General features: G+C 41.9%; 1 protein-coding gene across 5 annotated transcripts in view; it reads left to right on the top strand.

Moving 5' to 3' along the window:
• The window catches only part of COL7A1 (collagen type VII alpha 1 chain), a 260,266-nt gene that overhangs the window by 184,686 nt on the left and 58,939 nt on the right, over positions 1-16,641 (top strand). For 4 of the 5 annotated variants that reach the window (XM_030206399.1, XM_030206397.1, XM_030206396.1 and 1 more), the window contains 12 exons: positions 279-323; positions 3,050-3,085; positions 4,755-4,790; positions 7,158-7,202; positions 7,843-7,875; positions 9,102-9,164; positions 9,350-9,385; positions 10,628-10,708; positions 11,308-11,376; positions 11,796-11,831; positions 13,930-13,971; positions 15,110-15,154. In XM_030206399.1, coding sequence (XP_030062259.1) covers positions 279-323; positions 3,050-3,085; positions 4,755-4,790; positions 7,158-7,202; positions 7,843-7,875; positions 9,102-9,164; positions 9,350-9,385; positions 10,628-10,708; positions 11,308-11,376; positions 11,796-11,831; positions 13,930-13,971; positions 15,110-15,154 — 567 coding nt within the window. Of the gene's footprint in view, positions 1-278; positions 324-3,049; positions 3,086-3,315; positions 3,352-4,754; positions 4,791-7,157; positions 7,203-7,842; positions 7,876-9,101; positions 9,165-9,349; positions 9,386-10,627; positions 10,709-11,307; positions 11,377-11,795; positions 11,832-13,929; positions 13,972-15,109; positions 15,155-16,641 lie in introns of all 5 variants that reach the window. The other variant, XM_030206395.1, reaches the window with a different exon arrangement.

Here is a 16,641-nt window from a genome sequence, read left to right as displayed (position 1 = left end):
TGCTAACATTGTGTTATATCTCTGTTATTTGAATTTCAGTGCATATATTTTTCATACTGTTTCATGGTCGTCCTATTATTAGGTTTTAATTTGCTGCTCTCAAGTTTACCTCATGTTTATATTTGGTCATTTTTACTATTGTTATACTGCTAACAAAATTGTAAGTTTTATGTTAAACTGTTCCTGCTGTCCACCGACTTTGGGTGAATTTCTTCATAAAGGCTGTTAATAAATCCAAAGAAATAAAAGTAAATAAATAAATGTCTTGCTTCTGCTAGGGTCCTCCTGGTGAAAAGGGACTCCCAGGGCTAGAAGGGAAACCGGTAAGTAAAACTAGCGGATCAAAGACTATGAAAATAACTTCAACTCAACGTGTAATTAAACTCTGGAATTCGTTGCCAGAGAATGTGGTAAAGGTGGTTAGCTTAGTGGAGTTTTAAAAAAAGGTTTGGATGGCTTCCTAAAGGAAAAGTCCATAGACCGTTATTAAATGGACTTAGGGAAAATCCACTATTTCTGGGATAAGCAGTATAAAATGTTTTGTACTTTTTGGGGATCTTGCCAGGTATTTGTGACCTAGATTGGCCACTGTTGGAAACAGGATGCTGGGCTTGATGGACCTTTGGTCTTTCCCAGTATGGCAATATTTAATTCATTTTAACCCATACATTCCTTTATTGGCTGGGAAGCTAACCCAGCCAGGTTCATGCCACTGGTTGAACTTGAAGCAGTGTTTATTTGTAAGTGTACAATTGTTTCTAGTAAACATGTGGGAGGTTCTCCTGTTATATGAATCTAGTCATGTTTCCCAAATCAGATTTTGGTAGAAAACATCTTGAAGAGCATTCTGTAGAGTATTTACATAGAACATGCATTGCAAAGTCTTATCTTATTCTGATAGCTCAGGCCCCCATCCACTGACAGTGAATAGAAGAGAATTGGTGAAATCAGATTAATTCAGAACATTTTCTAGTAAAATACAAGGAAACATTTCCATTGCCTTGTGATAGATTAGTGCTAGACATTTGGGGATCTATTCAACCTACAGCCATCAGCAGTTTGCTAACCAATGCTGGTATTACACCCAGAAATTCAATGCTGCGCCATTTCTGGGCTTCAGCATTGAATTTCCAGGTTAAGAACATAAGAACAGCCATACTGGGTCAGACCAATGGTCCATCTAGCCCAGTATCCTTCTTCCATCTGATTCAGAAATCAATATCTTGCTAACAGAATCTAAAAGAAAATATTGTCGTTACTATGGTGCTTATTTTCAAGGCTCTATTTTTGTTTTGGACATCTGAAAAACTGGCATTTAGACGTCCATATTACATGGACCGCCAAATCCTGATTTTGCAAAGGCAGGATATGGACGTCCAACACTTCGGAGCATCCATATGGCAAGGGGCAATGGTCTGGGAACGTTGTGGATGGGACTAGACAGGGCCCAAAATATGGACGTCCAACTGTGATTACGCAAGGGGAAGGGACCTCCATCTTGTTGTTTAGATCTGGTACTTCTCATCCAGGTTACAGAAAGGTGCTCCGATTGAGCAGCTGTCCACTGGAAGGATTAAGGCACAACACCTTCAGTGGTTGCTGTCCCCCCTCCCTCTCCTTTGAAAGCGAAACTGGCAAAGGCTACCAAGCACTATGACAGCGTCAGTTATTGTGGACATTCTAAACAAAGCAGCAAGCAAGAATGAGGAGTAACCAAGTGGTTAGTGTAGTGGACTGAAACCCAAGGGATGCAGGTTCAAATCCTACTTTAGCTCTTTTTTTTTTTTTTTTTTTTTAATTGTGAGCCCTCCTGGAACAGAAAAATACCTACTGTACCCGAAAATATGAGACACCTGCAAGGCTGAAGGCTATTGAAGTGGTGTACATTCAGGCAGGGCTGCTGAGAGGGGGGGGCAGGGGGGACAAAATTCCCCGGGCTTGGGCCTCCAAGGGGGGCCCGGCGCTGGGGTTTTCTCCTTCTCCTGCTCCCAGGCCACCGGTGCTGCAGTCCCCGGTCTTACCTGCCTGCCCTCAGCTCCGTTGACAGCCCCCCTCCATCCACCATCGGCCCCCTGCATTCAAATCGGCAGCGCCTCACCTCTGTGTGAAAGCGGCAGATCGCCTCCCTTCGGGCCCTCCCTCACTGTGTCCCGCCCTCATGGAAACAGGAAGTTACATCAGACAAGGGTGGGACACAGTGAGGGAAGGCCCGAAGGGAGGCGATCTGCCGCTTTCATGCTGAGGTGAGGTGCTGCCGATTTGAATGCAGGGGGCCCGGTGGCGGACGGAGGGGGGCTGTCGAAGGGACTGGGGGTGGGCGGGTGGAGACTGGGGACTGTGGCGCTGGCGGCCTGAGAGCAGGAGAAGGAGGCGACAGTGGTGGCGATTGAGGGGGGGCAGCCTTGCCCCAGGCCCAGCTCAGTCTCTCGGCGGCCCTGCTTTCAGGTATAGTAGGTATTTTTCTGTTCCTGCAGGACTCAAATTTAAAATAAAATTCACCTACAGCTGAAGTGGGTGTATCCCATGAGTCTCAACCCACTTCTCTACCCATTAGGCTACCCCCCCTACTCTACATGGACATCTGTATAGCGTTTTTATAAGACTGATATTCCTATGCTGCCACACAGACGTCCATAGCTTTTGTTTTTGCAGTTCATAATTTGGATGTTTCAGTTTGTAAACTGGATGTTCATGCTGGACTTTTCCAGGCTGTATCCTGTTCTAAAATACATGTGAGATGGTCGTCCATTTGTGATGTCCATATTCTGAACTGGACCTCCTTTCTAAAATGTGCTTTTATATTTTTCTGCTGCGAGGCAGTTCATAAAGATCAAAGTAGTTTGCAAGAACTTATACCACAAGGTTGATAACTATGCTACATGTTCATATACAAGAATTGGATAATAGTTGCTGTTGGTTGAAAAAAAGTTTGACCTGCTAAGGTGTAGATCTTCATTTGTTAGTTAGAGACGTGTTTATTCAAACAAAATGGAAGTGTTTTATGTTTTTTTCATGTGCTGCTGTTTTGTGTCCATTACCTTCAATATAGGGCCTGCAGGGGTTTAGAGGGCCTCCTGGCCCAGCTGTAAGTAACCCATTTAGAAGGCCTTCATTCTGCCCCACTGGTTAGGTTGGCTTCCATAGGTCTTGTTCACGATGGGTTTCTGTACTGTCTTTGGTTGGTTGGTCTGTCCATTTCATTGTCTTGTGCAGCTTGGTCTTTGCAATGCCTCTGTTTTGTAAAGGCCTACACCAACTTGGGAACGCTTTAGCTGGCTCCTTTCTAATTATTTGGCTTGAATTAAATATTTTCAGGGTATGCCGGGCTTTCCGGGAGTGCTAGGCAGACCGGTAGGTTTTGCTTTTTCTTCTATCTCACCACCATCTGCTGATAATATTTTGCCATCTGAAATGTTATCTCTTACAAACAATTTCTCTCAATTTTAAGTAGAATTTGCATGTGTATTAAGAGGACATTGTTGCTCATTCAAGGGGTTTAGTTCATGAAAAGGTCTCTCATGGCAGTTCTTTCCTGTACATTCCATTGCTGAAAACCAGGATTCTGCTAGGATTCAAGCATTAAGTGGAATGTATTTGCTAATCATTGTACCATGATGAGCATCTGTCTACATGGTACCAAACCTTTGCATGTAGCTTGGCACGACAGTCAGACTTTACTTTGAAACAAACAAACAAGAAGTGAATGAGCCACTGGGAATGGTTTGACTAGCAGAAGCTGCTGTAGTTCAAATTAGCTTCTCTCTAAAGTGGAACAGTGTTGCTATAATTTCAAGTATTTTATGGTATGTTAAAATAGCACACATAATTGACTTCATACTCTGTAACACATCTTCATTGACAAACAAATGAAGCCTATGTGATGCAGAGTTCAACTTTTTAGCCCATTCTAAAGACGCATGGAAATTGGTTCCATCCAAAACCAATGTAACTTCTGCAGCTTCAGCATCAACTCAGCCCATCTCATAAATCCTTGGTATTCATTCACAGTCACTGAGGGCTGCCAATGGGTCATGTATTTTTGGGATATCTCTAATGATTATGCATCTACCTCTCTATAGTAACCACTCATATATTAATCAACAAAATTATTTTATTCTTACAACATTAAAAAAAAATATTCCTAGTCCTCACATACATTCACACACATCATGCACTCCTATTTAACTATCAAGCAATGTAGGTCTGTGGCAGAGGTATACATTTTTATACTCTAGGGAACACATACATATTTTTCTATCCATGTAGTGGTTTCTATAGGTCATAAATTGAACTATCTCATCAACATATAGAAATCCTCCACATTATGATATTGTGCTCAGTCTATTAGCATCAACGAAGTGTTCAATGTCCTCTTTTCCTTCTTCAGTCACATATGAAAAGAGATTTTTCTTGTCATCTTGCACTCGATCACCTTATCTGTGCCACAGTGTGAGGACTGGACTGTGAATTGGGGAGAGGATTCATGGAGAACAATCTGAAGAACAGATAAGAGAAAGATTTAGTTGCAATTGCTGATTTGATTCGGTTTGGCACAGATAGGTAGATATGTTGTAACCAGAGTGAAGTAAAGAAACTCAGAGGGAAGTATAATGATTATGCACAAGAGAGATTTCTATGCCTACTGCTTCCATCCTGAAAACACAACCTATTGGTGGCTCTGAAGGACTGGGACCGAATACCATTGTCGTAAATAGTTTAACAATGACTATGTTAACTTTTGTCTATTCTCCTAGGGTACCCATGGTGATCCAGGACCACAAGGACCACCAGTAAGTACTTTGCATCTTCATATGATAGCAGTAAAGTCATGTCAACTGATCTTTCAAGGCTGGATTGAGTTCTGCAGTGTTGACATTTGTGCCATACGTCAATACAGACTTGGTAGGCCCCACTATGTATTGGGAAATCATATAGTTTGAGACACCTGATAATTTTATTTCTCTAAGAAGAACAGCCAGGAAGCCACTTTTAAAACAGTTCAAATTAATTTATAAGTGAAATATATCAATTTTCAGTAATGTAATCCTATTTTTGGTAGTTACTTTTAGAGGACTGCCCTGGACTCAATGGTCAGCCAGTGTGCTCTCAGTTGTGAAGGGTGAAAGAAGAATGGACTATGGGGCACTTTTACTAAAGGGTTGCCGCATAGCAACCTGGAACTATCTCTAGCCCAACGCAGGTGCCAGCGGTAGTTCCACCCCTTGCGCGCCAATTCCAGGCGCCGGGTTAGTCCAGGAGCCCTTACCACCACCTCAATGGATGGCGGTAAGTGCTTCCCCCTGAACTGGCTGCGCAGAAAGTGCAAGCTTACTGCATGGCCATTTCATGTGTGGTTATTTTCACCTGCTGCAGTAAAAGGGCCCCTACATAAGTAAACACAAGACAAAAATGGCGTACCCGTGCCACCTCTCACAAAAATAATAGTTTCTACCATTGATTACTGGCTACTTGCTTTGGAGGAGAATTTAGCCATTGTGGCAATTTTTCTGGATATCTTTTTTTTTTTTTTTTTTTTCTGGCTATCTCAGCAGGCGTTGATGGTGTAATCTGAAAAATATGTGACCATCTTTGGGGAAAAGTGACAAAAGTCACCAAAAGCATAAATACCTGCACATAAGTTAGGTGCAGATCAAGTGTATTCTGTAATAGTGCACATAGTTTTTTTAAATACCCACAACTCGCCCATTCCATGCCCATGGCCACATACCCTTTTCGACTGTATGCATTAGAATTTACATGCACTGTGCCTAGAAAGTTATGAATGTGAATTCTAATTAAAGCCAATTAGTGCCACTAATTGGTTAAGACCCAATTATCGGCACTGATTGGCTTAATTAACTTGTGCATGCAATTTGGCCATGTGGCCAAATTAGCATGCACAACTTAAGGCACCATATATAGAATTTGGGGGATAGTAAAATAAATAACATAAAAAGAATAGAAGCGGTGCAAAGAAAAGCTACAAAAATGGTATGAGATTTGTGTTGCAAACCGTACAAGGAGAGACTTGCCAACCTGAATATGTATACCTTGGAGGAAAGGAGAAACAAGGGTGACATGATACAGACGTTCAAATATTTTAAAGGTATTAATCCGCAAAAAAACCTTTTCTGGAGACGGGAAGGCTGTAGAACTAGAGGACATAAATTGAGATTGAAGGGGGGCAGACTCAGGAGTAATGTCAGGAAGTATTTTTTCACGGAGAGGGTGGTGGATACATGAAATGCCCTCCCGCGGGAGGTGGTGGAGATGAAAATGGTTATGGAATTCAACCTAGTGGTTAGGGTGGTGGACTTTGGTCCTGGGGAACTGAGGAACTGAGTTCAATTCCCGGCACAGGCAGCTCCTTGTGACTCTGGGCAAGTCACTTAACCCACCATTGCCTACCGCATTGAGCCTGCCATGAGTGGGAAAGCGCGGGGTACAAATGTAACAAAAAAAAAAAAACGTGTGTGGGATAAACACAAAGGAAAACTGTTTAGAAGGAATGGATCCACGGAATCTTAGCAGAGATTGGGTGGTGAAGCCGGTAATTGGGAAGCAAAACCAGTGATGGGCAGACTTCTACGGTCTGTGCCCTGATCGTAAATGAATAGATATGGATGGGCTGGAGTGTAAATTTTAAGGGACTTCGATGTTAAGTTCAGAACTTTTAGTACAAGAAGAGTGCTGAGTAGACTTCTATGGTCTGTGCCCTGAGAAAGACAAGGAGAAATCAAACTCTGGTATAAAGTATCACATACCATGTAAAATGAGTTTATCTTGTTGGGCAGACTAGATAGACCGTAGAGGTCTTTATCTGCCATCATTTACTATGTTACTATAGCATATTACAGCTCTTATTCATTAAAAAAAACACCTACCAACTGACCTTATACTAAAGTCACAACAGATTCCTCTACATACACTGCGTGGAATGCTTTGCACAAACAGATGTGTTTTCAAATATGTCTTTAAAATTTGCTTTGCCATTGCATAGCCATATTACTTCCAGAAGTGCATTCCACAGGAGTGGTCCTACTACAGAAATTTTACAAATAGTGCTGTGACCGGGAGTTATAACTATGCAAGAAATGACATACATATTGGGTATTTATTATTTGTTCTGATAGTGGTATTATTCTCTCTTTCACTAGGGTCTCCAAGGTCTCGTAGGACCACAGGGCCCTCCCGGACTAAAGGTATTTCTGAGTGGTTCTATATCTTTCTCTTAAACCTTTTCAGTTATTTTCCTTTACAGCCTAGACACCCTGTTTTAAAATTATCCTCTTTGGGGGTAATTTTGTAAGAGGATTTATATATGAGAAATCAAAAATGGGCCTATTTTAACCTATTTATAAAGGCAATAAAGTAATCTATTTACTTCCAGAACCAGGTCCAACGAGGCAGTAAAATATGCCCCTACTTTGGTGATATTTTAATCATTTACCTGCAGATGTGGCCATATACATTGTATAATGACCTCTTATAGAATAATATCAACTGGAGCAAAGTACACGCTTTAAAATGATGGTGGCTGGTGGGTGAGCACAGGAGTGAAGTTTGGGAGGACATTGGATGGAATGTGCCAGTAGGTCCACAGATTATAAAATACTATAAATTGTTCCCTAAATATCGAACCCCACATATATTTAGATACAGATAGATAAATATAAAGATATAAGAATTAATATTTGTAATAGAGGGGGGAGGTGACAGGGGAAAGGGTTGAATTTATTAAAAATTGTACTACAGATTTGTTGTGTGATGGAATGATTTTTATTGGTTCAATAAAAAAAACTTAGATATAAGAATTATGACTTGTGACTTTTCCAATTACAGGGAAATCCGGGGGAACCTGGCACTGGTTTGCGGGTAAGAAAGCTCAATAGTCTCTGTTCTCCCAAGTCCCCTTTATTGCACTGTATATAAAGGCCTTTATTGTGCCCTAAGTATGATATTGAACAAATCTGTAAAGCTATTAAAATCTTGGCCATTGAATAGGATTCTACTATATATGAACTTGTAAGGCCTTTGTTGCAACATCGAGTAATAGCTTCTATTTGATTGGATATAGATTTCTATTTTTTCCTTTACCATGACTTTTTTCTCTTGGCTTCTTTGGTTATTTTGTTTTGGTATATATGCACAAGGGTGGGCCCAGAGCCTGGACAAAGTGGAGCCAAACAGTGGGTTCGGGTGAACAGAAAATAATACTTTATTAAAAGTGCTAGGTATGAGGGTCCTGTTAGCTTTATAAGCAAGGGAGAATGTAACATAAGCTAGTCCTTAGATGTAAGCAAAGTTCTCCCAAGGTCCTACTCCTGCAGGCCATGACATGCACTACTGTCTCCAGTCAACAACATTCACCAGCAGAACTCTGGCTGGGTCAAGCATACAGTTCTTCAAGGTCCCAAGTTGAAGTTGTCCTCCCTGGTTGTTGGGGTTTCAGTTCACAGATACATGATGGAGGCATCTGCAGAGGGCCTTCGCTGCTTCCCTCTAGGGGTCCTCCAACTGCCTGTGCCCTTAATTTTTATACTTCCTAGACCATGACCTCCTGGCTCTGCCCCTCCTGTGTCTCTTCACTCTGGGTGGGACTGTGGGGGTTTAAGGTGGCTATGGCACTGTGAGGGAGTGTCCTTAAGGGGAAGTGGCAGCGTCCTATAGACTCCCATGGGAATTAATCCTCCATTTTTATTACAATGCCTTAACTTTATCCAAAAAAAAAAAACAAGACATGCAAAGGAAAGAAAGTGGGATAATTAAGAGAGCATAATCATATCCTTTGATGCAAAACTGTTGTTGTTGGGGTTTTTTTTTTGAGAATCAGAAACTTATCTCAGTTGATATTACACTAGGTTACTGCATGATTAAGAGAGGGGAGAGTTATGAACACAGGATACTGTTGTCATGTTATTTTACTGTTAACCCCAGTTATTAGTTACTAGGTCTCATTTCATAAAATTGGGACCTGTGCTAAAATAGCATGAGTTAGTGGTCAAATAACCCATTTTAAGGGAAGCCCACGTTGATAACTTTCCCCCCCTCAATAGTGACCGAGAAAGGAACTAACCTACAACCTGGATTTTTTTTTCTAGGGTTTGCCAGGTGTTCAAGGAAATATTGGCCCCCCAGGCCCTATTGGTCCCCCTGGACTTGTGGTATGTTCTTATACATTTCTATTAATGAAATATTTATCTATACTCATGAGTATTTGATTCATATATTTGTCATTTCTTTTTCCTCTCTTTTCTCACATATTCAGTTGCACCTGCAGAAGTTTTACATGGTAGCAAACAACAGATACTAGACTTTAATACCTTCAGTATTTTTTTCCCTCCTTTAGGGACCCCCAGGAGCCCCTGGAGTAACAGGACAAGTGGTAAGTCCATCGATCTGAAAACTCCTCTACTGTTCCTATTTCATAGTGATGCATTGACTGGTTTATGCATGTGACAATCATTAGCAAGACACTTTTGGCACTTCTTTACTAAAGTGGAGTAAAGCTACAAGCTTCCTTAAGTCCTGAATTCACTAGTTTTTTTTTTCTTTTGACTTGAGTGTAGACTGGACTTACATACCAGCTGACCCTGTTGGTCAGATCAATAGGGCTGATACCTTTCAAAGCTTTAAAAATAAGAGCTACTGTTTTTAAAATGTTCTGACAAAATACGGGGGCCTTTTACTAAAGCTTAGCTCGAGTTATCAGCAGCAGGGCCCATTTTATTCCTATGGGCCCTGCTGCAGATAACTCGAGCTAAGCTTTAGTAAAAGACCCCTTAAGTAATCAATGTAGTACCCTGAATGAAGAGGTAGAATTCCCCAGTATCGTTTTCCAGTTATCGTGCTTTCTGCCATGTATTGCGCAATCTTGTTTGTGACAGTCCATATATGAAGAATTGGAATCAGGGCTGTACTGAGGCTGTGTGAGCCGTGTGGCCACACAGGGCCAAGGGAGCAGTGATGATCATAGGTCGGCTGCCACCCGGGGCGGATCGCCGATGCGCACCCCCCCCCCCCCCCCGGGTGCAGCACGACCCCCACCCTGGTGAAATCCCCCCCCCCCCCCCCCGGTGCATTTTTAGCTGCTGGGAGCAGCCGCGTGGCTTTCGGCTCCGCTGGCTCCCTCTGCCCCGGAACAGGAAGTAATCTGTTCTGGGGCAGAGGGAGCAGGGAACCAGCGGAGCCGACGGGCGCGTGGCACCCCCCCAGCAGCGTGCACGCAGGGCAGACCGCCCCCACTGCCCTGCCCTTGGTATGCCACTGCAAGGGAGACAGGTGCACCCAAATTTCTCCCTGTCTATTGTCACCCATTCTTGGCTGTGGCACAGAGGGCAGGGCAAGAGTGCCAGGGGGCATGTTGCACAGGGCACAATTCTGGCTCACTACAGTCCTGGTTGCAATAATTTACATGATTGACAGTAATGTTTGCATCACCACTTTAAAACCAGTGATATAGAGAACAGACTGAAGCTGTTTGATCTCATTTTCAGCAAAGTTTTCTTAACCACTAAATACTAGTGAAGAAATAAAAGTCAAGTGTGCTAGTCATTTTTATTCAATCATCTGTAGGAGGATTGGATTAAACTTAGTTCCAGAGTGAAACTGGCTCTTCTTTTTCCAGGGTGAAGCAGGAAAACCAGGAGTACCTGGCCGAGAAGGAGTGCCAGGAAAAGAAGGAGAAATGGGGTTGCCTGGAAAAATGGTATTTATAGAATTATCCTTCATATTATGGCTTTATGCACAAGGAATTTTTCAGTATATTATAGATCTGGATAAATTTGGATTTCTTACGCCCAACAATTACATCAGTAAACATTTAAAGAAGTCACAAAGTGCACTGCAACCACAAGCTGTAACATTTGGCTGTCTGTATTATTGGGGTGTGTCCCATGGTAGACATAAAGGAGACAGTTCTATAAGGCACACTAATGGGGAACATCCTAAAAATTTAAGCAAGCCATTACAGAATGAGGGGAAAATGAACTGAATAATGCCCCACAAACTATAAATCCAAATCCGCAGCAGTCAGTTTGGCTACAGGTGGTCTGATTAGCATACTCAAGTCGATAGCTCATAGTTATTTGGATAATAATTCCATACCGTATTATCTGCAGAATTGTGTACCTGGTTGTAGTCGTAATCTTCCAAATAGACTAGTTACTGTAGCACTTTTTCCAACCTGATGGCATTTCTTTTGCCAGAGACCAGCTACAGCTGAATCTTTTTGGTCACAGAAAGACTAATATTTATTATTTTATTAATGAAACCCTAGGCTTCAGCGACATGTTCTTTTTTTGTTAGGGAATTCCAGGATCAACGGGACCTGCTGGATCAAAAGGAGAACCAGGAGATGCAGGGGTTCCAGGAGAGGTAATATTGGTTTCCTAAAGCTACAAGGTTATTTTAATGACATTAAGCCACATAACCTGACGGAACAAAGTTGACTCCTCATAGCTAATGATTATAAGTTCTGTTATTCCCTGCTCCTTGAATGGTATTCACTGTATAAATTTAGATGTACCTACTCATTGTACGGAAATTGTTGGGTGCCCCTTCCATCTATCTTTGTAATGAGAAGAATGCCATGGCAGAGCATAATTAATACTTTAATGTCAAGCCATCCAATATCATCCTCTTTATCCAACTTCCTGGTTCCAGTGTAACATTCACATTTGGCTCCTCAAACATTGAATACTTCAGTCTAACCAAGGCTTAGTAAACAGAGTAGTGGTTCTATGGTCATTTTAATTCATACTGTCTTCTTCCATGCTTTTGTTTCCTGCAATTAGTCTGTTGTTGGTCCTCCTGGAATGAAAGGAGAAAAGGTAAGGAAACAACTTTCCAGCAGTGTAGGAATGCATAAACCATGACGAAGCTATGTCTAGAGGAACTGCTGCAACTGAAGAATTAACACCCAACTCCTCAGGGCATCCCTAGCCTTTGACAGATATCTAGGGTACAGAAAGGAAAAGAAATGGATTATATTAACAATTATCAAAGACCTACCAATAAATGTCTCAGTTCATTTGTGTCTTGAACAAAAGAAGCTGCCCCAATTCCTTAGCATAATCGATCCAATCCAAAATCCATATCTAAATCCAAGTTTTACTAGCAGTTCAGAGAATTCCAGAGAACGAATACTGACTGTTAATGCTTGATTTCCCACAGAGGCAGGACGAAATGAAAGCATAAGTAAACCAGACTTTTAGACTCCCAGACTTGCTGTGGAACTTATGGTTTCACCTTTTCTCTTTGAAATAGATAACATAACGGGTTTGCGATACTGTCGTTTCCAGAAATCTTCATTTTAATTATTTTGGTTTTGGTCAATTTTTTTTTTGTTTTGAGCAAAGTCTGATAAGCCTTGATTCTGTAAATGGCACCCAAAGATAGGCGCCAAAATGATGCATTCTAAGGGTCAGTTTCTATATATGGCGCCTGAAAACTCTGTGCGGAATAAATTTCTGCCTAAGCGTATTCTGAAAGTGGTACCTATATTTAGACACAGTATCTGGAATATGCTTAGTTGATATCACCACGCTTAAAACTATGCACGTCTATTTACACCAAGGGAAACATGGCGTAAATGCCAGCATGTAGATTTAGGCACACTGGGGCATATTCTATAATGGTGTGTGTAAATTTTGGAACGCCAATGAAATGCCCATTTCCCCACCCATAACTATGCCCCTGTTTGACTGTGTACATTAGAATTTAGGCGCAGTGCATTACAGAATACGTTTAGCAAGTTGTGTGCGTAAATTCTAATTATTGCCAATTTGTGCTCATTAAGACCTGTTATCAACACTGATGAGCTTGTTAAGCCAATTAAGTTACGCATGTTATAGAATGCGCTTGGATTTCGACATGGAACACTAGGCACGATATATAGGATCCAGGGGAATGCTAGTAGCCAGTGAAGGGTGCTCTGAGTGGAACAATCTTTACAGAATACTAGCTTAGCACACATTTTGCACTTGACTGTGGGCAGAAGCATTTATTTATTTAGATTTTACTCACGCCTTTTTCAGTAGTAGCTCAAGGTGAGTTACATTCAGGTACTCTGGATATTTCTCTGTCCCAGGAGGGCTTACAATCTAAGTTTGTACCTGAGGCAATGGAGGGTTAAGTGACTTGCCCAAGATCACAAGGAGCAGCAGTGGGATTTGAACCGGCCACCTCTGGATTGCAAGACCGGTGCTTTAACCACTAGGCCACTCCTCCACTGCCAAAAGCTGGTCTAAATGCTTGCACCCATCTAATGGTAATTGAGTGCCCAAATGCAGGTAATCTATAACATTCGCCCCCTTTGGAGTTGCACACACTATTAAATTTAGGTGCATGCATTATAGCATAGGGCATATCTATGCGTAACTCCTAATTACTTCCAATTAAGTACTTGTTAATGCCAATAATTATCGCCTAGTTAGCTAATTAGTTTCACATGGATCTGTGATCCAAACCCAAAGCTGCATGCCCAACTATGGTTGGCCAATACAGAATCCTGGGAATAGTACACATGTGCATACACTATTCCTGCATGTTCACGCATTTGCAGTGGTGTACATTTTCCCCAAATAGGACACTATTTATTTTAACCCATACACGATATTAAACAAACAGGTTGCAACATCTGTAAAAGTCAATATAGTGTGAAAGATCTTGTGAATCGCGTCTAGTCCTTCCATTTTAAGAACAGATGGAATGACAGCAAGCTATTATGACCCTGGACCAGGCAGTGATATTTAGCCCATGACAGGTGGTGACGATAATGTTAATTTTAAGAGAGCATAAGAAGTGCAAAGTGATTAGATTTCATTTCCAAAATCCCTTTGCCCAATGATTTACACTGTAAATTTTTTGTTTTAATAGGGTTGTTTGAAATATTTAAAAATGTTATTCAATCATAATTTTGTTTTTCAGGGAGCTCCTGGTGGTTTAACAGAGGGAGCTCTAGGGGAGCCTGTAAGTGAAGGTTTTACTGTACATTTGAATTCACTATTTCTCATTTCTTAAAATTTCTCTGCTCCCTTATCCCTTGCATACATTTGGCTGTAGTAAGTTAACTCTCTACTATATTGTCATATAACCAGGACTCACCAAGAGGGTGATCATGATGTTGAAGTTTAGGCTTTACAAAGCTCATTATTCTTTTTTTTTTTTTTTTTTTGCCCTTGCTTCAATATGAACAGAGGCTTTTCCAGTGATAAAATCTTGGGAAAAATTCTATAACTTGGCACCAAGATGTTGGTGGCACCATGGGGCCAACCAACAAAGTAGGGAAGGGGACGTAGGTCAACCAGGAACAAGTGGGATTTCAAAGGTCAATCAAAGTCTAAACCAGAGATAAGATGCAGTTCAAACAAATTCTTTATTCCTAAAGAAGCAGATACAATGGGATGCGTTTAGTGACAGTTTTATAATGGCTTTTAGGCATGCTTAACCCTTTATAGAAATACTAGTGCAGAGCTGCATTGATGCGACCACTTAACAACAGACAGGTCAATGGAATGACTAAGTTGTTCCATGTAATGCGCAATTGATGGTGGTTGGAATGAGAATGCTGTTCAGTTTTGCACCTACAGGAAAAGAACAAATAAAGACTGGGGAAAGGTTTAGACACAGATGATAGGGAAGTGTCAAAGGTTAGCTGGTTAGCACCTCACTTTCCTGCGCTCTTCGGTAATACACCTGAGATGCAGAAGATGCTGTGGGTGCTTGTGTGTGTGTTTGTACATGATCGGGGAATAATTTATGAACATGGTGACAAGAACAATCAAGCAAGATGTGCTGTCTTCAAATAGGGTGGATCAAGTCCCTCTCTCTGGATCAACAGTACTGAATATGGACAACCGATATGTACAGTAACATGATATATGAACAGTGTGAAATTTCATTAAGTGTGGTTGTAATGGTAACCGTTCAGTGGTTGTGTGAGGGCAATCGGATAATGATATTTTTTTATGTTGTGTGCATTGCTTGGTGATACACCCATGGTCTTCCATGGAGAGGGGTAAAGTTGCCACTTTTCCAAAAGGAAAGCACTGGGGTTTGAACTGAGGCTACCTAGAATGTTACATTTTCTGTTTGTTTTTTTTTTCAGGGTGCAAAAGGTGAGCGAGGACATCTAGGCCCCAAGGGAGAAAAGGTCAGTTGACAAATAGTTATAAAACTTAGAATGAAACAGTAGGGGGTTATTGTAGAGGCCTTATTCATGATTTCCATTTGAAAATACTAGTGTTTATACATGTAAATAACATCCATGTGTAAAAAGCCATTTCAGAGAGTTACTATGTACTGGAGTCGTAGCCAGACCTTGAATTTTTTTTTTTTTTTGGAAGGGGGGGAGCTGAGTCCAAATTGGGATGGGCATATTTTCTCCAGTGGCTCTCTTCCCCTGCTGCAACACCACATACCTATGCTGGCAGAGGTCTCCAATCCCCACCAACAGAAGTCTTCCTGTGGCGATACTTAGTGCTGCACTGCTTGCCCTGCTTTCCTGCCCTAGTACGCATACTCTGTTTTGGTGAAATCAAGCATGTGCGAAGCTCACATATGCTCAATTTCATTAAAACCAAGCATGTACATAAGGAAGGGGGAAGCGGGGCAGGCAGCACAGTGGTGATTATCACCAAAGGAAAGCTTCTGCTGGTAGAGCTTGGGGACCCCCCCCCCCTCCTCAGTCAGGCTTTGGGGGCCCAAACCCAGCCCCCCCTCTGACTACGCCACTGCTATGCACATGTGGAGTTCCGCATTATGTTCAGATATCAAGGGAGTTATGATGAGGAGGACCTGAATCAGGAGTACCACTTCAGGGCAGGAAAGAACCTGACTCTGGGCCTTTACCGCCACTTCTTGCATATGGCCACTGAGAATTCCCGTGGCAGCCTAACGAGATTACCGCTTGAAGTCTTGGCGGCCATTTTGAAGAATTGAAGCACTGGCCAGAGAGCGGAGGCAGCAGCAGGCAGTAAAGAGTGGGGTTCTTTCCTGCCCCCATAGAGGTCACTAAACCACCAGGAAGCGTTAAGGTATCAGGGAGGGCCCACCAAGGCTTGAGGGCGGGCAGGTGGTCCAGCCAGCCTTCACCACAGCTTTACCATGGGCTAAAGAGGCTAAAAATACTAGTTCTCCCTTCAAGTGCTACATCAATTCAGTTCAGATCTTATATACTGCTGAAATCTCCCGTTTGGGGTTCAGTGCGGTTTACATCATCTGAGGGGCTTATGCTAGATACAGTGTGGTAGGTAGGGCATTGGTTGAATACATTTGAATATAGTTCTGTGGGTACAATCTAGTGTAACTCTATAGAGTATGGGAGAAATAGAGATATTTCAACAGAGTACATAGTATGAGATGAGGATGATGAGATGATTTTGTGGCTAGTTAGGGGCATATAGTAGGAGTTTTGTTCTGTTGTGGTCTTTGGGAGGGGAGAAACTTTTGTTATGTAGTAGGCTTTGGAAAGAAAAAGGTTTTTAGCCTCTTTCAGGAGTTGAGGAAGTTAGTTTCAGATCTGATGGCCAGGGGGCGTGAGTTCCGTAAAGAGATTCCTGATACCGGAAAGAGCGATCTAAAAATCTTCTGGAATCGGTGGTGCTAAGATTAAGTGTTCTTTCACGGCAGTAGGTCAAC

Source organism: Microcaecilia unicolor, chromosome 6 (assembly GCF_901765095.1).
Source record: "Microcaecilia unicolor chromosome 6, aMicUni1.1, whole genome shotgun sequence".
Classification (NCBI taxonomy): Eukaryota; Metazoa; Chordata; class Amphibia; order Gymnophiona; family Siphonopidae; genus Microcaecilia; species Microcaecilia unicolor.
The sequence above is the reverse complement of the archived record's forward strand: the minus strand, read 5'-3'. Positions and strand labels throughout refer to the sequence as shown.